This window comes from Psammomys obesus, unplaced genomic scaffold, assembly GCF_907164565.1.
Source record: "Psammomys obesus unplaced genomic scaffold, mPsaObe1.curated_primary_1811, whole genome shotgun sequence".
NCBI classification, from domain to species: domain Eukaryota; kingdom Metazoa; phylum Chordata; class Mammalia; order Rodentia; family Muridae; genus Psammomys; species Psammomys obesus.
The window spans coordinates 4,069,782-4,093,790 of NW_026585742.1; the positions used below are offsets into that span (position 1 = coordinate 4,069,782).

General features: G+C 44.2%; 1 protein-coding gene across 2 annotated transcripts in view; it reads left to right on the top strand.

Moving 5' to 3' along the window:
- Ptprg (protein tyrosine phosphatase receptor type G) overlaps positions 1-24,009 on the top strand; it is a 683,725-nt gene that overhangs the window by 527,751 nt on the left and 131,965 nt on the right. For both annotated transcript variants that reach the window (XM_055599059.1, XM_055599058.1), the window contains exon 6: positions 7,380-7,446. In XM_055599059.1, coding sequence (XP_055455034.1) covers positions 7,380-7,446 — 67 coding nt within the window. The remainder of the gene's footprint in view (positions 1-7,379; positions 7,447-24,009) is intronic.

The following is a 24,009-nucleotide window of genomic DNA, read 5'->3' on the forward strand; positions in this document are numbered from 1 at the left end:
TCCTTCTGAATCCTGTTCCTGTTTTCCTGATTGATTTCCTTGTGATGCGGAGTGCTAAATGCTTCATCACTTCTGGTCCCACATTTCATAATCCTGTTACAGAAGTGACAGCTTGCGGAGGAGATGGTGTTGAGATGTCAAAAGGGAAGAAAGACGCTTGAGCATCCCAAACTGAGACTTTAGGCTGTGGCCAAGAAACATAACATCTCTGAGTCCTGAATAAAAGACCAAGGAAAGAAAGGGTGGTTGGAATATCTTAGCAGGGGCTGATTTAGAGGAAGAATCACCCTCTTGAACATAGACATATTGTTTAAATTACTGGCAAGAGTTTTTAACACTGGGGTCTCAGAAGATGGCCCAGTGGGTAAGATGGCTTGTTACATAAGCAGAACTTGAGTTCAAATCGCCAGCATCTACATAAAAATGTAGGCAGGAGCAGTTGAGGTGATGCACACCTCTAACCCCATCACTCAGGGTGGCAGAGGCAAATTGCTGTGAGTTCAAGCCAGCCTGGTCTAAAAGCAAGTCCAGGACAGACAGCCAAAGCTATACAGAAAACCCCTGTCTTGCAAAAAAAAAAACAACAAAATCTAGGCATGGCTATACACACCTATAACCCCAGCACTGGAGGCTAGAGGGGACAGGGTTGCTGGGATTTGCTGACTAACATCTGTCTTAGTTACATTTCTTTTGTTGTGCTGTGTTGAAGACCATGGCCAAAACAAAGATGGAGGAAAGGGTTCACTTGGCCTACAAGGTTAATCACAATCCTTCACCAAGGAAAGTGAGGCAGGAACAGCAGCTGAAGCCATGGAGGAATGCTGGTACTTGACTTAATTAGCTTGCTTTCCTATATAGTCCAAGACTAGCTCTCCAGGGATAGAACCACCATAAGGGCTGGACCTTCCCATATCAATCTGTAATCAAGAAAATACACACAGACTTGCCTGCAGGCCAATCTGATAGAGATATTTTTTTCAGTTGATAAAAAATGTCAGGCTTTCAACTGACTAGTATTTGGTTGATAAAACCAGACCAACTAACCAAACAGAAACACCCCCCCACACACACACATACACCTAATCAGTACATCATCCTAATCCTAGCTCCAAGTTTAGTGTCACTGTATATCTCAAGGGAACAAAGGGAAGAATGATAGGACATGATACCCAGTATCTTCTGGCTTCTGCCCAACACACATACAAAGAGTTTGATGTTAATAGCAGAAAGTAGTCACTCTTTTAGCTGCAGGCAAGGGCTCCCTGAATTAAAGTAGTGAGGAAGAGGCCAGGATGAGAATGATTTGTGCCAGGAAGCTCTGAACAGCAAAAAATACCAAAGTGCAATGAAAGGTAGCCACGCTGTTACAGTCAGAATAAAAGAAAGTAGTCTCCTTGCTGTGCAGCTTTTAGGTGAGAGAAATGGAAGGAGAGGAGACTGATGTGAAATTGGACCTCATGGGAAGCCTTTGCCCTCTTCCTGATCAGGTACGTTAGTCTCTGAATGCACAGTTATCTGCTAGCCCTCAGGGCTTGATGGATCATTTCTGCAGTTCAGGAAGGCCGTGCAAACTCTCTGCTGTTTGACACTTTCCCCCTGCAGCCCTGGTTCATAGTATAGTTCTACCCTCTGCAAGCATAATTCTTTTTTCTCCCCCGAGAGGCTGGTTATTGACTGGATGTGAGGTTTGTGGTAGTAACGCAGCAGCTGGCAGTATTGGAATTGGGGCAAGGAAGTTGTCTTGGCCATCCTGTCTACCAGATGGCCAGGACTTGATCGACTGAAAATTACTAGAATCTGAGACAAGGGCCAAATGGCACAGGATTTGGGAAAACGTGAAGGGAGCCTATATGAATGTGTACACATGATCTGCTGGGCCTGTTCTGTCTGTTTTATTTTGCTGCAAGTTGGGAATAAGCATAGCCCATCCTGTAGTGGATAAGTATAGATAGATATAGAGGCAACTGAGAACCTGCCTACTAACTCGATAGTGGTACCAACCTCTGTGGTGAGGGATCACTTGAAATTTGGTGGTTTAAATAGCTTGTGCCTAAAGTTGGATTCTAGTCCCCAACTCCATATGAGTTTCCTATGTTGGCAACGCCTCCCTCCATGTATTGGAGATACATCTAGAGACAACTGGAAGGTGTTGCCTCAGAGCCCTCTGTCACCTTTATGAGCCATCCTTTTGAAGATGGCTAATGCTACAAAGCTGCTCAAAATTGGAAGTGACAGGAGCTAAGTTTTTCAATTCAAGCACACAGTGCGGGGGGAAGGGGGCATGCCCCCATCCTTTGAAAGCTCGTTTGTGAGAGTGCTGGCTTCTCTGTATTACCATGCAACTTCTTTGATCTGAAAGTGGAAGGAAGCAAGTTTGAAGAGCCAGGAAACCTCATCACGTGGCTCTAAAATAAGTGGCGCATTACAAAATTGAGTGGATGTCAAGGAAAACATGGATCTTTTGAAATTTGAACTCAAAGAGGTATTACGTGCAGCCAAGCACACGGAGATGCTTGGGGTAGGAGGGCTGCTGTTGGGCGTTCATTGAAATGTGAGGGTTTAGAGTGACTTGCTATTCAGTAGGACCCACCCAGGCGGACACTGTCTGTGCTGACCCCCAGCATCTGTCCTTTTCTCTGTTAGTGTCCAGAGAAGCTTCTGAGAAGGTGTCCCCACTCTCTGAACCCTGAAGCCGTGAGGATTCGTGCCTGATTCAGAGTTTAATTTTCTCACCATTTTGGCCTCTTCTAGCTGGAACGGAAACCAGAATGTAAACACAGGTTGCTGAAGCAGCCTCGTTCACTGCCGTCACATTGAAAACCTGCCCACATTGCTTAGCTGATATCCACAATTTTGTTTAAGTGGCAAATTGATTGAAACAGTCGGTGGAAGGGATTATTTCAATGAGGGCTTTGCCTTCCTGGAACAAATCCTCTTATTAGCATTCGGTCTTGATTCTCCGCCCATGGACTGGAGAATGAGCCCGGTATTGTTAGGAAGTTTCTTTGACTAGCCAACAGCTCCATTTTCTTCCTTTTCTCCTTGCCTGTCTTCTCACTGGCAGCTCAAGGGACTGGATAGAGACTTTGAATTGTGGGGTTGCTTTGAATCTGGGGTCAGGCCTTTGAGCTAAGAGGAACCCAGGTCCGAGTGTTGAACTTAGAGATGCTGCAATCACAAGTGAGCAGAAATTGAGCTTGGATTAGTTTGCCTGGTTATTTTCCACTTGTATGTTATCAGTGGGTGTCAGTCATGGAGGATTAGGAACACCTCTTTTGAGCCTTCATACCATCAGACAAGACTAAATGCATTGAAGGGCCCCCTGACTGTAAAACATGCCTGTTCATACTGGATGGAGCTTCACGGTACAGTAATCCCCCTTATCTGCCAAGGGTGGATTCCAAGACCTATAGCAATTGCTGAAATCCAAGGGTGATGCTGGACCCAAGATAAGTTACATTATTATTTTAATATGATATTTTAAGATGATATAATAATATAATTATTGTATTATAAATTACAAGTTTTCTATCTATACATACCTACAGTAAATTTCAATTGATAATTTATTTACTTAATTCGCATACACAGTAAGAAATTAACAATAATAACTAATTGGAAGGTAGGTATGGAGGTTCACACCTGTCTTCTCAGCACTTGGGAAGCGGAGGCAAGAGGATCAGGACTTCAAAGCCATCCTTAGTCACTTAGCAAGTTAAAGGCCAGCATGGGCCACATGAGACCTACCTTGTCTTAAAACAAAACAAAAAACTAACAGTGTACTGCAATGAAATTGCTAGCATTTGGGGCCATTCATTAGTAAAATAGTGGCTACTTGAACATAAGTACTATAGGGACATCTGATCTGAAAACTGAGATGATTAAGACCAAAGGACCAACAGGAAGGAAGCTGATTCAAGGTGGACACACAGGGCAGTGGGCTCTTCTCTTCTAGACATCAGAAGATTTCATCCGGACTCAGAGTAATATTCAATTTTAAAATGTAGGGATTATTTCTTCATCTTTTAAGGATCCTGTCTTCCTCCTCCTCCTCCTCCTCCTCCTCCTCCTCCTTTACCTCCTCTTCTTTCTTGCTTACTTGCTTTTTGAGACAGAATCTCACATAGCCCAGGCTTCCTTTGAACTCCTCATGTAGCTAAGGGTAATCTTGAACTCCTGACCCTCTTCGCTCCATTTCTCACTGCCGGGGGCACAGACATGCACTGTCTCCCCCGCTTCCCCAATTCTAGCGGTTTTCCATTTGGTCTGTTCAGATCATAGCTGGCTACAGGTAAATGAAATGTAAGCAGGGAGCCTCCGCCATAGGCAGCAGAGAACTAGCATTATTTTGAAGGGTTGAGTCATCTTGAATTGGTCTGCTAAGAAATCTCCTACAGAAACCTTTAGGATGCAGTATTCGCAACATGTGTTAGTGAGGAAATTGTTGATGACATAGCTCTACCTCCAACCCCAGCCTCCACACACACTCACAGAAGCTCCAGTACGTACAGTTTCCTCTGTTGAAAGAAAAAAGACCCTAGTTGATTGACGCAACAGTCACATCTTTTATTCCTGGATTCTGAGTATGGCTGGTCAGCTCTGGCAGGATGAGCTCAGTGGTGCTCCACAGGTTCAGGTGCTCAGCAGAGGCCACGTGGCTTCAAGTGAACTTGCTCACCTTTCTGTGGTTGGCAGTCCAGGACATCAGCAGGGGTTGCCCATGTTCACTCCCTGGCCCCTTAGAGCCTGGGACAGGCCAGTTTGGGTTCTTCTCGGGGTGGCCTTATGGTTCCGGTGCTTTATGAGCATCGTTGCCACAGTCACCAGATTCTTCTCGTCAGAAATAATAAGGTAGACATTTCATTTCAAAAGTAGGGAAAATTGATACACACTCCTGATGAGGAATAGGGAACTCCAGCTCTGGAGGTGAGTGTGGCAAGGAGGGCAGGAGTTGGTGGCCAATTCACCATCTCTTTACAGGCTTCAGGGGCATGAACATTCCTACTACCCTGAATCTAAGAACCCACCTCAGTGTCAGCCTCTTGCTGCATAATAAAATGCATGAGGTAATTGATTTAGAAAACATTTATTTTGACATCCATTTTTGTGTTTTCTAGTCTATGATTGAATGCCCACCCTACTTTGGACCTGAGGTAGGCATTACACATTCCACCTCATCACTCAGCAAGCTGAAGAGAAGGAGGGTGGGCCTACGGTCTCATAGTCCATACCTTAGTCCCCCAGTGATTAAGAACCTCCCAACTAGTCTGTAACTCCTAAGGTTTCCCAGCTCCCTATAATACCCCCTTAAGACAAAGCCTTAAGCACATGGGTAGAAGACACTCATCCAAATCATCCTTCTCCTTACAGCCCCATGGCATGGATTTTATTCTGGGCCTTTGAAATGTGACCACATAGTCTTGCATTGTAATTTTTTTTTCTTTTGCTATGTTTTAAATTTTTGATCATTTACTTGATATGATGGAAATACAGTTTTTCTTCAAATATACTTTTGATTTGGTATATCTTATGAATATTTGCCATGTGTTGACTTTTAAAGAACCTTTTACACTTTAATTACTGTATAGCCCTGGTCTGGGCTCCCTGTCAGACAACTAGGAGGCGAAGTTACACCAACTTCCAGAATTTTAGCTATTCTGGGTCCCAATTCAGCTCCCTCTCTCCCTTCCTTCTTTCCTTCCTTCTTTCTTTCTTTCTTTCCTTCCTTCCTTCCTTCCTTCCTTCCTTCCTTCCTTCCTTCCTTCTTTCTTTCTTTCTTTCTTTCTTTCTTCCTCTTTCATCTGTAGTGTTTACAGTCAGCACCAACTTCTGTATTATGTTATGTGTGTAGTCTGTAAACATAAGGCTGTATAATAGCCCCCGTGTTCTGGGGCTATTATATACTTTTACCTCAGGCACTCCTCCGCTGACCTCTCACATCAGGTCATTCTTTGTTCTGGGTACAGTATGAGTGCCATGGGGCATTTAGCAGCAGTCATGTTCTCTCCCCACTAGATGTCAGGGGCTCTATGGAATCTCTCACCCCACCTCCACCTACTGTACTTGTGACAACCAGACATGTCTTGGGTATAATCACATATTCCCTTAGGAGAGCAGAGGTGTCCCAGTTTAGAGCCACTGCTGTGTCCTGGAGATGCTGGCATAGTAAAAGGAAGGAATTGTGTGAAATGTGGATTATTCTCCAAGAGAGTAAGTCAGGAATGGTAGTTCAGCAGGGGTAGGGGCATCTGCCAGAGCAGGAAGTATCCTTTGTAGTTCCTAGAAATTCAACATAGGGATGGCTCTGGATTTCTCTGAGTTAGCTTAAAGCAGCAAATTGGGTCTTGCTGCACATTGAAAGGTTCATCAATATCTCAACTTCATTATGTTAGAAGCGGATTAATAGGAAATGCAGTCCCTGAAGGGGAAAAAATGCAGAATCTTTGCTAACCACAGATAATGGATTTTGAAAAGCTCTTTATTTTTAGGGGAGGAAAAGGACATATGTATAAGTAGAAAGGATATATCATGACCTGCCCTATACCTATCATCAAGGCCCTAAATGAGTGAAAATCAGTGTTCTTTCTCCCCACTCTCCAGCTGCTCCCCACTCCAGGATTGTTGTAAAGTACGGCTCATACACTGTTACACTTCATTTGTAAATATCTCACTGTACATATGAGAGATAGTACCTGAAATTATAACTGTAGCATGCTGGGAAAATTTTAATCTAGAAAAGGCAATAGTATGCCAAGTAGTATCTAAATATGAAGGAATGAACCAGTGGGCCCGTGGACACTGAGGTGCGGTTTGGGAAAACGTCAAGCCCAGAAGGAAGGTGCAGGTAGAGACAGGCTCTCCTTAAGCTGCCCTTTCCCTGCCCTCCTGCTTTGAGGGCTTCATACAAATGTGCGTAGAGACTGGAAGTTTTCCTAGGGAACCGGGGTCTTCACAGAGGAGAATGAGCTGGCCAGGAACTGGTACATTTTCTAAGAAGAAAGGAAAAGCACAATCACCAGAAGGTGTCGAAATACTCAGTCAATGATAGATCGTTCTCTGATGACTTTCAATGACTTTTGAGCTGATCAGGATCTGCTTTTAATAAAGCGGAGCTGTAGCTTTTTAAGATTTCTCTATTGAGGTGGTATTTCTCTCCTGTTATAATGTATTCAGAGAAGTTTCTTTGTTGTGATTTAGACTTCCTCACTTGATTTTATCGTGTCATAAATCTCTGGCATCTGCTGAGCACCGTGCTATACGTGAGACCCAACCAGCTTGATAGCTGCATGCATTTCCCCCTTCTCTTTAGAAGATTAAACTGAGGCTGTTAGAGGTGATGCCAGGATAGATTTAACCAGCCGTGTTTCCTTCCCATGCAGGTCAGTCCGAGGGACAATTCTGCGCTGGATCCTATTATCCACGGCTTGAAGGGTGTCGTACATCACGGTGAGTACGCTCCATCTTCTTCCTTTGGCTGGGAAGCGAAGGGCTCAGATCTTCACCCGAAGGAATCGGGTTATCTTGCAGAGCATAGGTGGTGATACCACTCCTTGCCCTCTGCTGTTGAAGGGCTTTAGCACCATTATCTGATGGGTAAAGAGCACCTGCATTTATAACCTGCAAATGGGCCTGGGTTAGCAGTGAGCCATTTGTTTCCCCTCAGGTATTACTGTGAACGCGTGTGCTGTAAATCAAAATGCTCTAAGATATACGACTCTTAGATGCTGAATCTGCCATTTGTCTCATTTCTCTCCTGAAATTATTTCTTTTTCAAGTGTCATGTCACTTGTAAATATTTTTGATTTGCCTCTCAGATTTAAGGGGGGAAATAGAGGTAGCCCGGACAAGCTGTTAAACTTCACAGTCTGCGAGCCAGCGCCGTGCGGCTGCTAAAATGGAAAGGGCGAGGCTGGTGTTCTACACAGCAGACGTCATATCCTCAGGCATAAACCTGGGAGAGAAAGTAAGATGAATGGGTTCTGTCTCTTCCAACTGGTTTTATTGGTGGAATTTCCCTGCAACTTTATTATCAGCGAGGCATCATTACCAGTAGCACCAGGACGCTTTCAATCTCAGAAGCACCCTTGTTGCAGGAAGGTGTTGAGTCTGGATCTCACGTAATGATTTGTAAAGTTTTAATAATCTAATTAGAATTCCAAAGACATTGACAAAAATAGCAGTAGTAACCATAATAAATCTCCCCCTGTTCCCACAACTGTGATAAAACGCCTTCACACCTTTTTGTGAGGATTGTCTTCTGACATGAGCCAGCTCTGGAGAGCTTAACAAATACCTCTTCCAGGGAAACTAAACTCGTTATCAGAGTTCGATTAAGTTGGATTGAGCATTAATTGTTCAGTGCAGTCATGCAGCAGGTAACAAGAATAAACCAAGTGGAAACAGAAAAATAGAGAGCTGGGGAGATGGCTCAGTCAATAAAGTGCCCCCTGCCTTCCCAGCGTGAGGACCCGCGCCCCGGTCTACTGTACCCACAGAAAAAGGCAAGCTTGGCAGTGTGTGTCACGGCCACAGTGCTTGGAGGGTGGGCAGAGGCAAGAGACACTCACCTCACCAAAATCTCTAAACTGAGGTGGAGAAAGATCAAGGAGACACCCAGTGCCGCCTTCTGACCCCCCACATGCGCACTGTATGTACATTCTCGTGCTTGTCCACCTCACCTCACCTCACACATAATAGTAAAGACACATACACGTACAAAGAATGAGGGAGAGTCCCCGGGAGCTTTTGCACTTCCATTCCCTTCCAAATCCATGTGAATAAAAGCAGCCGCCACCCCCCCTTTATCCGGGAATCAAACCCGGGGCCTTGCTGTTAGAAATCCCCTACCACTGAGCTGTCTCCTCAGATCTCCACAGTCATTTATCTCATCTCTGAGGGCTCTTTCCTTGTGGCCTGATTGCCTTCTCCAAACCCCACGTGACGCCATCTTTTGGGGCATGAGTTGTTCAGAAAGCAGTGCTAGCCTTACCATACGGGAGCACTCTGTCTAACTTTTCTGTCAGGCCAGGAACCTGGAGGTGCGGACAGGGTTTGCCTGCAAGAGAAGCTCATGCATCTCTTCAGCAAAAACAAGATGCATACCTGATCGCAGGCAGCCCGGGCTTTGGCCACAGGTGGAGATAGCCCCAGCCAGCTCTCGTGGGGGCTCCTCCTGAAGTCTTTACTGTTGCCCTGTTAAAACCTTCTCTCCCCATCTTTTGTGTTCACCAAGGGCATCTCCATTGTTTGCCCTCCAGCCTCAGTTCCAATCTTGCCTGTCCAATGATTCCTCCCACCTGCTCCTTTCACTTGCTGTGGCATCATCTAGGGTTCTTTCTCAAATATATCTGGAACATCTTTTTTGTTTATCTACTCATGCAATACCTCCCCAAGTGAGAGCCTCAGTAACAGCAGAAAGATGACACACTGTACCTGGCGACAGGAGCTGCTCAATAAATCACAGCTAAATGTCCAAGTCAGGTGGAAGTATACACACACAAGTGAAAATGTCAGCGTATAAAAATAGAAAACAAAGGCAAGTGTGGGAACTTAAAACCACTGAGGCTTGTTTCTGATTGAGAGGAGAAAGTGAACATGCAGGGTGGTGGCAGAGGGGGTTAGTTAGGAGAGTATGCCATTTTCCCAGAAGGCAATGGACATCTTGAAGAGTTGAAAAGTCCTTTTGTTGAAGCTAGATGTACTTTTGATTGAAGGTCCTATGAGGGATTTCTGTGATCTGCTGATTTGAAGGAGCATAAATAATTACGCTTTTCACAGATTCTCTGGCTAGGGAATGATGTTGCAAATGTGTGAAGTGCAAAAGAATCAATGTGGATTTCTGAAGCAGCTTTTACTTCTTGACCTCTGGGTGTCGTGTCTTAGAATGTTAACTTCCTATTAACTGACTTCTTTGTTGTTAGCAAGAAGAATCTTCGATGGTCCTTCAGCCCAGGTGCAATGAGTTATCTGGTCTTGGCTACACTTAATACCTGTCACTTGGTCACTGTTATGATCTGTGAATCAGATGCAAAGATGAAAGAGAGGCTTCTCACAGGGACGGTTGGCCTGGGAAGAATAAGGAGGTGAGGGAGGCGTACTTAAGGAGAGCATTCATTCAGAGAGCAGGGAGAAAAGCATGAAGCTGCCAGAGTTTCCAAAAGTCTTGGTCAGGACATCAGAGAAGCTCAGAGCCACACCAGCCCTTCATGGAGCCCTGCATAGGATGGTCAGGGCCTTACATGATTCCTTGCAGAGTGTGCTCGTTGGCTAGTTCACATTTGTGAGAGAACTCCCTGAAGTCACAGAAAGAATCTGGGAGGCGTGACTTTACCCCAGCTTGTCTCTGGAAGGGGTGTCCCAAAGGCCATTCTCACAGATAGGGTAGAGCTCCTCAGCTTCCGTTCACCCACTTGATCTGTCCCCCTCCCCCTCTGGCTGGTCTGCTTGGTCATCGTTTTTCTAAAATGTTCGGTGGATCTTATGAGTAGCGTCCTCCGTTCTTCCTGCAGTGATGGAGACCTCTGAGCTGGGTGTAGCGCGTGTGTAGCCATCCCGTGGAGACTGTACTCACAGGCAGTGCTTGACAAGTAGCCAGTTTAGCTCAGACTTGGGAGTGTGGAGGTGTCAAGACTAAGGCCTGAAGAGTACTGAGCAAGAGATGCTCCAGGCTGCACACAAGCTCAGACTCACCACAGTGAGCTTAGATGGAAGAGTCTGATGCAGAGACAGTGTGGTGCCTTGGGGACTGAGCACAGTGGCATTTTTCTCCATTGCTACAGAGACAAACTCTAGAAGCTCATAAGCCACATAAAGTGCTGTTTCTTATTTGTACCTTTCTGATGTCAAAATACAGGGTGCATATGCAGCCAGATAAAAATGCTGGCATCGCTACACCTAACTGCTCAATAATTAGAAATGTGCATTTAGTTTCATGCTAAAATATGTATTTTTCTACATGTTTTATTTACCCTTAAAGTATATACCCAAACAAATGCCACCACCTTCTTTGACAGTATTTTACACACTGTCAAAATTCATGCAAACACTAACCATTTCCTCTCTCCCATTACCCCCGTCCCCATCTCTCTCTGTGTCTCTGTCTCTCTCTTTCTTTAACAGAGTCTCACGGTGTAGCTCTTCCTGACCAGGCATCCTCTATGTAGACCAAGCTGGCCTCAAAGTCACAGAGATCTGCATGCCTCTGCCTTCCCAATGCTGTGTCCCAAGGCTGTGTCCCAGCTGCTTTTGTTTCTTGAAGGAAACCTGCTGATGCCAATTACTTGGTTGTTGAGCCTGTTTCTCTCACTTTTCTGAAGTCCCCCAGTCATGCCATCACTTTGTTCTTCCATAATGTTAGGCAAGTTTTTTTTGTTGTTGTTGTTTTGTTTTGTTTTTGTTTTTGTTTTTTTTTTTACCCCAGAAATGGAGGTGGGGACCATTAGAAACAGCTTCTGCCCTACACATCAAAACTTTGCACTGGTCGTTTCTGGCTGGCTGCTATATCTGACATCTCTCTGATGCTCCCTCCCTGGCTCTTTCCCAGAAAGCTATGTGAGAAAGGAGAGCACGTTTCTAATAATGCTCCCCAAATGAGCCTTTGGCACGCTTTTCTTGTCAGTGGAAGTCAGAAGGACAAGACGCAGCGTTGTCTCACAGGAGAGCTTCAGCTGACCTGCAGAACAGCAGCGTGACAGACTTTCTTGGGAGATGAGCAGGACTCACATTCAGCCACCTGAGAGGGGGAGCCCACGACAAGACAGTTGTGCCAGTGTTCAATTTGGTGGGCCAGTGAGTTTGTATTGGGGTTACCAACAGGAGTATAAGGGAGGGCTTGCTTACAAGGAGCAGGGATAACAAAAGTTATCAATAAAGTTCTGATCAACACAGCTGTATTCTTAGAAAGCCAGTTCCAGAATGGCTGTTGACTCCTGAGAGCTGGGACCTGGAGCTCACTCTATGCTCCCTGTAGGCAGCTCCTGGGCCCAGACACGTCCTCCTTTCTGGGTTCGGGGTGACAGGGCCCCAGGGCCCAGACACATCTGCCTTTCTGGGTTCAGAGTGTCAGGCTCTCTAGCCTAAACAACTAGTATCCCTTCATACTTACAGCAGTTGCCCTGAAGAATCCATCGAGTTTCTGTTCTCCTAGACTTGTGACCTCTGTTTACCTCCGGTTTACACCCAGAGGTGCCTGAGCCTCCTGTCTCTCTCATGGGGAAGGTTGTACTTCAGAGGAACATGCCCTGTAACACCTGCAGATTCTCTCGCACATCTGCATTGGCTTCTCCCCCCTTTCCCCTTGCTCTGGGACCTCGTACCCAATCTGTGTACAAAGTCCTGCCATGGCTGGAGTCATTCTAAGCCCCTAACAGAAAGTGAAGTGAGCAAGTAAAATTGTGTAAGCTAACTGCCTCTGGCCAAGTTTTGCCACATGGTGGTAGGAGCAGGTGCCAGCATATTCCTTTTTTTTTTTTTTTTCCACACCACACCTGACTCAACTGATGTTTCTTCAATAAAGAATGGATTCTGGACATGCCTAGACTTGGAGGGCCTCTGACTCCTTCTGAGACAACAGATAGGCTCCGTTTCACAAGATTATGATCTCATGGCTGGGCATGATGAACTGGTTGGAAGAGCCCCTTCTGGAAGCCACATTGCAAAAGTTTCTCACTCTCTTCTGAGCAACCTCATGCTTAAGTGTGTACATAAGAGAAACAGCCACACAAAAGACTGGTGAACCAGAGTTTTGTTTCTAATAGCTACAGACTAGAAATTCCAAGTGGGAAGCACATGTACTAGACACGGTATATCAGACTATAGCTGTTTAAAAATGGCAACCTACCAGCCTACACAAAAGAACACACATGCATGGTCCTGTTGATGCTAAGCTCAAGAACAAGCCAGATTAGTCCATGATACAAGTCAGAATGGCAGAGCGAGGTAAAGGTGAGGCTCAGGTGGAGGGGGGAGCCCTGGGTACAGAAACATGTTAACTATGCCTATGCGCATGTTCAACGCCTTGAAAATGAGACATGATTGTGTCTCACACGAAGTTCATGCCTGAGAATCACATGATTGAGTTTACAAAAGCAAATTACCAAAAACCCACATGATTTTTGGATTAACTTTATGATTTTGTGTTGGGCCATATTCACCCCTGTGGCTGGACACACTCAAAGAGTGTGATGACATAGTTAGAATACAGTTTCACCCTGGTGTCCCTGTTGATTGTACATTGGATTCTTTGTAAATTAAAGAACAGCCCATGTGTTTCATACAGTAATTTCTCCAATATATCCCATCTATGAAGCTTTAAAAAACAACAACAAAATCATATCAGCATGCATAGATAGTCTAACATTAAAATTGCCAGAACTATTGAATACTGTCTATGACACAAATACCAAGGGCTTTTATATGTGTTGTGAGGTGGTGAGTTAGCACAGCCACTCTGGAAAACCATGGAGAACTGTCCAGCAAAGAAAAACTCAGACATGTGCCTGGCAAGAGCTGAGTACAGGGATGTTTGTGGCATGGCTTCTTCCAGTTATCCCAATGCAGAGGAGCCTCAGAGGTCATCCATTAACAGGCTAGGTGAAGACAGCTTAGTGCAATCATGCAGTGCAAAGCAGTGGGCCACCGAGCCACATGCTGTATTTGAGAACCAGAAAGTTGAAGGGGATTGGAACAAGGTTTTCCCAGCCTCTGACAGTGAGACTGAAAGGAAATCATCATGATTATTGCAAAGTAAAAGTCACGGTCACTTCTTGGGATGGAAGGGACAGTGATAGTGGCCTCGGCCAAGTGGAGGCCACACACCAGGACTCTTTTCAGGGTGATTGGCGTTTTGGCTTTGCACACAGTTATGTTACATTCTGCAGTCAAAGCTGATGACGATTAGAATTCAAAAGCAGGAGATTCAGACTCCTGTACCAGAGACCTCCCAGCACGCCAAGAGGGGAGTGACAACGCTTTTCTAAAACCTTTTTGATATAACTACCCTTGACAGCATGTTTCTCCTGTATGCTAATTGGTTATAGACCAGTGAAAGAACTGTGCCTGCCTCAGGATCAGATCATTAAAGAGCTAACTTTAGATGCCAAGATCTGCCCTGCTGTTGGGGTTTAAGAAAAGGAAAATAAACAAGAAAGGGGGCAGGCGACAGTCTAAAACCAAAGAGCTCGCTTCTGTGTTGCTGCAGACTCCGTCTACACCTGGGAAAGGTTGGACTAGCCCAACTGGCACCATGGGATCTTCAGACCCTCTGACAGTTAGCTACCTGGTCCATTTGACGCACAGACAGTGAAGCAGGCGTTGCTGGGAAGTTGGTCCAGGGTCACACCTTGAGAAGTGATCCAACTACGAGGTCATGCTTCTCCAAGGCTGTGGCCACTCTGTGCCTGCCTCTGCAGGTTTCAGTCTTGACAGACTCCCACCAAACAGGTTCTATTGAAGGAGCCAGGATCCAAATAGCTAAACTTTCTGGAAATATCTGCATAAATTCAGGAAGTATAGCACAAATTCTAGAAAGGAATAATGGAGGGGGGCTAATCAGGACAGAAATAGTCACCCATGTCATTACACACCAGCCAGACATCACAGAGTGCTTGGTTTGAGGCATCTTGCCTGTTATGTACCAGTGTCTTTGATGAGTCCATTCTTCCTTATGCCCACAGAGTGCCTAGAAAACTCTAGTCAAGACACTGAGGTCACAGGAATAAGATAAGCCTTGCATGTAAAACAATTTTATGCTTATGCAAAAATTTCCTTTCTATGTTCAATGATTCCTGGTGCTACAAGAGACATTCTACTTGCCTGCAAAAATTGCTTCATATGTTCAAACATATAAGTGTGTTTTCTTATTTTTCCACTAGAAACTTGATTCTAGGATCCCAACAAACATAAAGAATATTATAGAAGGACTTGTCAGTTCAGGCTGTCCTGGATTTGAATTCTGGCTTTCCAGCTTGGAAGCTGTGTGATCCTGTGAAAATGGCTGTGTCTCTCATTGATATTTCCATTTGAAAAAAAAAAAGGGATAATGGTTTACCTCGGGTAGATGTGTATAGGCTGGGAAGACATGCCAATGATGCCTGCTGTGTGCCAAGAGCCCCAGATTAGTGCTCAAGTAACTATAATCTGTAGACCAAACCAAGCCTCCTGCTTGCTTATTCAAAGTTTTATTAGGTCATACCAATCTTGGCCCACTGCCTGTCAATATAAATAAAGTTTTATCACTCAGCCATACTCATTTGTTTTTTATATTATCTATGGCTTCTTTTGTTGTGCACCGACAGTGGTTGTCACCAACAGTGTGTAACAGCCTTACAAAACCTTGAATATTTGCTTTCTGGCCCTTCTCAGGGCAGGTTTGCCAGCCTCATCTCAGAGGTAGCTGGTGTTCGGTTTGCTTTATTCGCAGTACGGCCCCTATCCAGTGTGTGTGTGTGTGTGTGTGTGTGTGTGTGTGTGATCAGATAATATAAGTACTTAGTTAGGTCATTACTCACTGGATAACAGAGTAAGCTTTGGTTTTGTTGTTGTCCCAATCCTCACGAACTCCAAATGTGTTTCCAGTGAATTAATGAGGGTTCCATTGGAATGTTTACCTTGAAGCAATTGCTCAAATTATTTTCCCTCTTTCGAAAGAAGAAGCCAGTGCTGTGCTATCTGCAGCTCGCTGATAATTCTGAACATTTACAGCTCACTGGTGATTTTGAGCATCGTAACGCGCGACCAAATTTCCCGTTTGAAGTTTATGTTTCCAGCACTTAATTACATGGAACTTTCCTGAAGTGTGCTATAAATGTGCAGCAGCCAGTGCCTGGCTAATTGGCTCCTGTCTTTTTATGGATCCAGGAAGGACTGATGCTTATCTGAATGCTTTTGATCTCAAAATCTCCTAGAAACAGGCAGGCTTAAGCTGTTCCCAGTTTCCTGGATTTGGGTTTATCAAAACCTCCACCATAGGTGTGAGCTGTTTCCTTTTCTTTTCTTAGCTAAACCAGGAAGTAGGATGCTGTGTTTTGGCTATTTTATCACTAAATAGCATTGTTAACAATAGTGTTAAGACATAAAAAGGCCTCAGAAGTTCTCATTCAACCTCCCTTCTTTGTCATTGTTTCATCAGTTGAACAGGATGAGGGGAGTTTATGGAAACATGCTGAACCTTGTTTCAGTGAAATATGAAAAACAAAGGGTTTAAGAAAAACCTCCATGAATGGTTCATGGTTAGAGTATCAGTCTCAGAAAAGACCCCTGGGCCTAGATTTCTTGGTTCTGTTGCTGTCATTGTGGAGCTCCCGTCCCCTCCAGGTCTTTCTATCTCCCCCTTCTTTTATAAGATTCCCTGCACTCTGCCCAAAGTTTGGCTATGAGTCTCAGTATCTGCTTTGATACACTGCTGGGTAGAGTCTTTCAGAGGCCCTCTGTGCTAGGCTCCTGTCCTGTTTCCTGTTTCCTTCTTCAAATGAACATGGCCTTTATTGTGGTATTGTAGCATATGGTTTATTATAGCACATCAGAATTTGTTTTTTTTTAATTAATTAATTTATTTTATTTTATTTTTTAAATTATACTTTATTTACTTTGTCTCCCCCCTCTAGTTCCCTCCCTCCTCCCCTCCCAACCCCTCCCTTCCTCCCCCTTCTCCACACACTCCCCTCCCCAAGTCCACTGGTAGGGGAGGGTTTCTTTTTCTTCCTTCTGATCCTGGTCGGTCAGGTCTCATCAGGATACTCTAACCAAGGACCATTCATGGAGATAACCTAGAACCCCTGTAAAGATGTAGCCCATGGCAGCTCAGTCTGGAAGTGGATATATCCTGGTAAGGGGAACAGGGACTGTCTCTGACATGAACTCAGTGGCTGGCTCTTTGATCACCTCTCCCTGAGGTGGGAGCAGCCTTGTCAGGTCACAAGGGAAGACAATGCAGCCAGTCCTGATGACACCTGATAAGCTAGGGACACATGGAAGGGGAGGAGGACCTCCCCTATCAGTGGACTTAGAGAGGGGAACTGGAGGAGATGAGGGAGGGTAGAATTGGGAGGGAATGAGGGAAGTGGCTACATCTGGGATACAAAGTGAATAAACTGTAATTAATATAAAAATTAAAATTAAAAAAGATGTCACCAAAAGTCTTAATTTTTTCATGCTAGTTTCTAAAATAATACAAATAAATTTCTGGAGTCTGTATCTATAAAAGAACTGAAAAAAAAAAAAAGAAAAGAAAAACCTCCAGTGTCCCACTGGTCTCCGTTAGGTGACTTTTATACCATTTTCCTGCTGTCCACATGTCACCTTAAGATAGTAGAAGTACTGTCACCTCAGGGCCAAGAGCACAGGACTTGGCTGTGATCATTATTTCTCCCTTTGGCCAGATGGGCAAACAAGTCAGTTACTCTCAGTGGCTCAGTTTTCTCCATGGCATGATGAGGTCTTTGGTTTCTCTTGAAGCATTGTCTTATAGCACACAGTGTGCCTGCACATGGGGAGCACTCAGCATGAGATGGGATCCCGCCTGTACCATCCCCCTTGTTGATTTGCACATGGGGGACTATTGAGTGTCCTGAATCTACCTCTCCCTGGCTGTTGACTGTATGATGCTTGACCTTGCTAGGGCCTATGAAACCTAAACGAAGCGAAGCCAGACAGGGTGGGGATGCCTGGGATCCCAGCACTCGGTAGGCAGGAGAAGCACAAGGATAAGGATAGTCTGAGCTTTAAAAAACAAGGTAGAAAGGAAACAGTGACGACATGGGTGATAGAGGTGGCTTGCTGTAGCCAGTACTACATGGATGAAGGTGAGGAACCAGTGGAGAAAGGATGTAGCGGGTATGTCTTAGCTGTTTGACCGGTCCATGTGCTGAACTCTGCCTTAGTGCTTTCTGGCATTGTTTTATCCCCGCAATTGCCCAAGGAGATGACAATGCTGCTGCAGATAGGAAAGCTGAGGCCTCATGGGGATTAGCTGAGCTGTCCTGGCTCCTATAGGGGAGCACTGAGTTGAGCCCAGGTGTACTGGATTCCATGGTGCTTTTCTTCTCTTTCTTTCATTCTATCTCTCATTCTTTTCCCGTTTTTCTGTGACAGGTCTCACTTTGGAATCTCAGCTGGCCTTAAACTCACAGAGATCTGCCCACTCTGCCTCTGGAGTGCTGGGGTTGAAGGCATATGTCACTGTCCAGTATGAGATGCTTTTTCTTTTTTGTCTTTTTTTTTTTTGTGAATTGCCTCACTGACTTGGTCAGAAGGGGCTACTAGAATCTATCGCCATGTCAGTTATGGTCTCCAGGGCCTTACAGGTAGAAAGATGAGCCACTTTCTATGTTATGGGATGGTCATTACATAACTCCTGTAATTGAAGTGCCACATCCATTTCTCTAAATGTGATCATCATGTAATTTCTCTTTGAAACGGTTGATGTTAATATGTTTTATTTGAACATCAACTTTAGATAAAAATGACAACTAGAGTCGTTAACATGGTCAAGGAGACTGGGTGGCTTTGCATTAGAGTTGTGTGACAATGTCATTATCCTGGGCCTCTCTGTGTATTTGTATTTGGTGAGCTGGGTTTTTCAGGTAGGTTCTCCACCCTGCAAGCCAATCTCCCTCAGCTGCAACAACCACACCTGCTCTTTATGCCATAGTTGAGGTTTCTAGGGTTTTCTCTAGAGTGCCCCTGTGAGGAAGACAGAAGGAGTGATGTTGCCCCCTTCCTGCTTCTTTTGAGGTTCCCAGTCTTCTCTAGCAATGTATGCCACCATGCTTGGTAAATCCCTCAGTTCTTAATGGCTTCACTGGCCTCCTCTATACATTGACTATTCAGCATATTTTATAAAGAGCCATCTTTGTCCCTATGTAACCAAAGCATTGCAAATATTAAGTTATTAACACTCTGAAAAATGCAATCAATCAGATGATTATCATCTAATGTTTTAATGATCACATTTTTAATCCAATTATGCATGTTTGAATCTTTCAAATTTTCTTTAATTAAAAATTGCCTCTTGGCACTGCTATCAGAAAGAAGAAATTGAACAGAATGAGCCAGATATAATTTAGTGTTGAGAAGAAGCTGCGAGGATAACTGGGCTGGGTTGAGCTTAATGACTGACCATGACTTTAAGGCCCTCATACAAAATTTCCTAATTGATAAGAAAAATTTAATCATCTTCAAATATACTTCATTTGCATTCAAATAAGGTATTCCTTTTTCCAAACAAACCTCCCCAAACTGATTATTCATATTGTCGTTCAAAATGCTTAAAAAATGAAAGACAGAGTTGGGTGAAATGTAGACTATTTAATACAGTGTGTATTTAATATAAGAGTCATGCATTATTCATTTGTGCAATTTGAATAACTTTGAATTTAGCATCCCTGTTCCTCATCTTTTTCTTTGATGAACAATTAATTATTAAAATATAATATTGTCTGCATACAGCACCCGGGATCCTTGAAAGTGGAATGGGAGGGCTCATTCCTTCTCAGTTCTTTCATCTAGTACTGCATAGTACCTGCTTATTATGGTATAACGGAATGAATGGTGGGACAAGTATAGTGTTTCATATGTTTTTCTCTACTGGTAAGTGGCTGTAATAAAAATGCTTCAGATTGAAGTTAACAATTGGGCTAGAAGTGGAGGAAGGGATGCAGTTCTGAGGTGGGTGTGGAGTCACACAGTCCCTATAAAAATCACCACAGACAGGTTTCATTGCGCAGCACTTTAGGCACTCTCAACGCCGAGTGCTCTCCTGACCTCTTAACTAGTGCTAACTGGTTATTACTGCTCAGACTGCGAGATCAGGGTCCTCTTTCTATCCTGTCTAAGAAACACAGCGGTCGCAGAGAAGGTCGGTAGCTTGCCAGAGAAGCTGAGTTGTGCTTCTAGCCTGGGTGGCTTGGCTGCAGGAAGGGGCTGTACCTCCTAGTACATGTGTTCCTAAGATCCTCCTCATGAAGAGTTCCATTCTGAGCTGGGAAACATGCTCTTTCGTCTTCCCCATGCCTGTCGTCAGCAATCTCACGCTTCTTTTCTGTTGGCTCAGCACCTGTGCTGAGGCAGACCATGGACAGTACAAGAAGCTCTGCCATGCTAGTCATCTCCAATTCAGGACACCGGGACAGAAGACTCTAAGTTCCAGACTATCCCGCATTACATACCAAAGCCATGTCTCAAAAACAACGACAACAACAGACAGAAAGTTAATTCTATTATGTGTTGTTAACAAAATGATGATGCCACCTAAAGACACATAGCATGTTTTCCATGACCCTCCTGCAAGTCTGGCTGTGGCTTATCAGAGTGACGTTTGTGTCATACTCTGTTGGACCCCTTCCCGGACTTTTGTTAAAATAAAGGCAGGTGTTTGACACCCCCCCTCCAAAAAAAAAAAAAAGAGGCAGGCAAATTTTGGACAGGAAGCCCAATCCTTTCCACTGCCAATTTTGACGCAGCCCCTGAGCTTTTACACTGCATCCCTAATTAGGCAAAATGTTATTTCCCCAATATGAGTTGCATTCTTCTCATTAATGCAGACATATTTTGAAGGGTGTATGCAATTATTATTAAATTTAGAATGTCCTTAATAAATCATAGAAGTGATTCTGTTACATAAGTTTGAACATAATATCTTTGATTTTTATCTCTCGGCTGGCAAAACCTAAAATATTCACTATCTGATGCTTTACAGAGAATGCTTGCTAACCTGGCTTAAAACCACAGCAAAGGCCAGCCTGGGAATCTACTGTGCTTACCCTCAGCCATGGGCTGCCTTGAAATGAAGGCACTGGGGAAAGCCCCTTATAAAACGTGCCTTCTTAATCATCATAGCAGCTGAAGGGTATAAATTTCATAATCACCATTTTACAGCTTAAGGAAATAGCCCAGAGAGGCTAAAGCTTTGCCTAAAGTTTCACAGCCTTTAGGTAGCATTTTGTTCCAAAGCCCAGGCTAGAGGCTCTAGTAGTCAAGCTGAAAAAGAAAAGTGAGTTGTAGGTCCTGAAAGCACTGTGTTTCCTAGTGCTAGGGAAGAAATACTTGAGTCTCTGCTCTTTTCCAGCCTCTGACCCAAGATCTATTATTTCTCTGTGGCCTTCATCTCCCCTATTGTAATGCTAACAAACTGGGCTAAATCGGGGCTTCTGAGAGTGACACTTGGTCTCCACATCAGCTCTGGACCTAGTGGCTACATTTCTCTGTGTTAGAGTTGCTGGGCTCCTGGGTAGAATTTTTCTGGAAGAAATGATAGGTAGTCTTGCTCCCAAAAGCTCTACCTAGGGCAATCTCGAGCCTTCTCTGTGGAAGGAGTGGTGGTGATGGTATGGAGAAATGGGATCCAGCTCCTGACTGTGTCCACCGGCTCTGCCACAGAACTGATTACACTTTTTAGACGGTCAGCCAGCTCCGTCACAGCAGGGACCACATATATAGCTCTCCATGCAAGAACTCAGAAATGCATGACTCTTCCTCTGGCTGAAGCAGTCTTCTTTTTTGATACTATGTCACCCCACCCGGTGGTGGGACAGGTTGACGAGTCATCTTTTCATGCTCATTAGAACCATCCCTCTTCTTGGAGTCTGAGGCAGTGTCAGCTGGCAGGAATTATCTTGTTCATCCTGATGGTATACACGCAGCCTGTTCACCTGAAATCCTGACATTGGATCATTCCCCTCTTGGGAAACTGCAGGTTTTTCTGATCTTTCAGTTTCGAGCGCCTGATCTCATCACAGGCCAGTGCACTTAGAGTGATGCCAAGATCACCAACTGCTCAAGGGAGTCAGGAAAAGTGGCAATTTTGTTGCTCATGATGCCAAGCACTCTACACACCTTCTGGAGGCTCCAGGCTTTGTGTTGGCCGTTATATGGCCCAGGAAACACAGAGGCAGCAAGCAAAGGCCAAAATAGTCTTTCTGCCAGCCCAACCAATCCCAGTCAAGCACACTCTGATAGTGTCCTTATGATTTGGCTCCCTGGTAACCAGGTATAATTAAAGCCCATACTTGCCAGGGGCTAGGAAGACAAGTCTGAAAGTTCTTGCCTTTTGTTCAGCTGGGGTCACCTTTTGTGCATTTTTTATTACAAAACCGATGATTTAAAGACTTTTGCATTTATTAGGTAATCTTTCCTTTTTTAAAAAAAAAAAAAGATAAATTTAAAACTTCCAGGAGAATGGGATTCTGTTGCGGAGCATCTGTAAGAGACCACTGTAGCCTGTAGTTAGCTTCTCTATACCTTGATTTTTACATGGGACAAGCATGCGAACGTGCACCCGTCTGATCTGTGGAGATAACTCAATCAGGAGAGTGCTTGCTGTCTACACTTGAGAGCCTGAAAATGATCCCATAACTCATGTTTAAAAAAAAAAAGTAGCTGGTGTTGATAGAGCATGCATGTAATCCACAAGCTGGGGTAACAAACATAGGTCTCCACCCCAGGGTTCACTGACTAGCCAGCCTAGCTTAATTGTTGAGGTCTAGCCAGGAAGAGTTCTGATATGATGAAATAAGGTGAACGTTGTCTGAGGTGCAACACCGAGGCTGACCTCAGGACTCCACGTGCAAATATTTGCATAGGACCCTGTACCCACACATGCACACACACACAGATAAATATACAAAATTGCATACTTTGTAGACCCATGTACTGCTAGGATTACGATGGCCTGTTTGTTTTTTTGGTTCCCTTGGTTGACATTCTAGACTGTGGGACTGACACAATGGAGTTGTTTTACGTATTGAGTAATTTAAAATTTGCAAAGCTCTTAAAACAGGACCTTCTACATATATTGAGTGCCATGAAAGTGTCTTGGCATGTGAATAGGATATTCCCTAACACACTGTATAGCCTATAATGCTGTGTTTGAAAAAACTATCTTTTCTAGAAGATATTACAGTTTTGGTGACTTTAGTACATTACTTTCTGCTGTGGTTTTCGCAGTTTTCTGCCAGGTGCCTAGACTTGTGAAGTATGGGGGTTCTACTGTACCTGTACAGGACATTCGGCAGGAGTAGTGTAGAATGGTCAAACCGTGGGAAGAATGTTGCTGCAGGCATATAGATATAGCTAAATGGTTGCTCAAAGCCTTGAAGTACACCACTCATGTCTTGGGAGCTGTGGTGGACACTACTTAGGAACGGAGGCAAAGCATTAGCAGGACTTTGAGAGCTTTAAGACATCCATCACTGCATTGCAGTGGTCTCTGTTTTAAATTCAGGTCTTCTCCGAAGATGCACGAGGAAAGCAGAACCTTGCCTATTTGGAAAGAAAGGCATATAATCTTCAAAGCCTGGAAGCAGGATAACAATACTATAGCGTTCAGCCTAGAGAATGGCATGTGTTTGTTGCTGTCTAATTTAGGGTCTCATTGCTGTGAAAAGACATCATGACCGCAGCAACTCTTATAAAAGAAAGAAAGAAAGAAAACATTTAATTGGGGCTGGCTTACAGTTTCAGAGACAGTTCATTGTCATCACCACAGGAAGCATGGCAGAGTGCAGGCAGACATGATGCTGGAGGAGGAGAGTTCCACATACTGATCCGCAGGCAGCAGCAGGAGGCTGAGTTCCACACTGGATGGAATTTAAGCATAGGAGACCTCAAAACCCACCCCTAGTGACATACTTCCTCCCACAAGGCCACACACACTCCAACAAGGCCACATCTCCTAATAGTGACACTTCCTATGGATCGAGCACTCACACACATGAGTCACTGGGGGACATGCTTATTCAGGCCACCTCAGCTCTATTTTCAGTTTTGAATGAGTATATTTATTAAGTGTGCAGTAAGCTAAAGTAATAGAATAAATAGCAGTTAGTAGAAGGTAAGTAATAGCAAGATGATTGACTGATAAGTAAATTGATAGATGATAGCTAAATGATACGTGATAGATAATTATATATTACTATAAATAGATGGTTGATAGGTGAATGATAGATAGCTATGTGATAGTTTGATAGATAGATAGATAGATAGATAGATAGATAGATAGATAGATAGATAGATAGA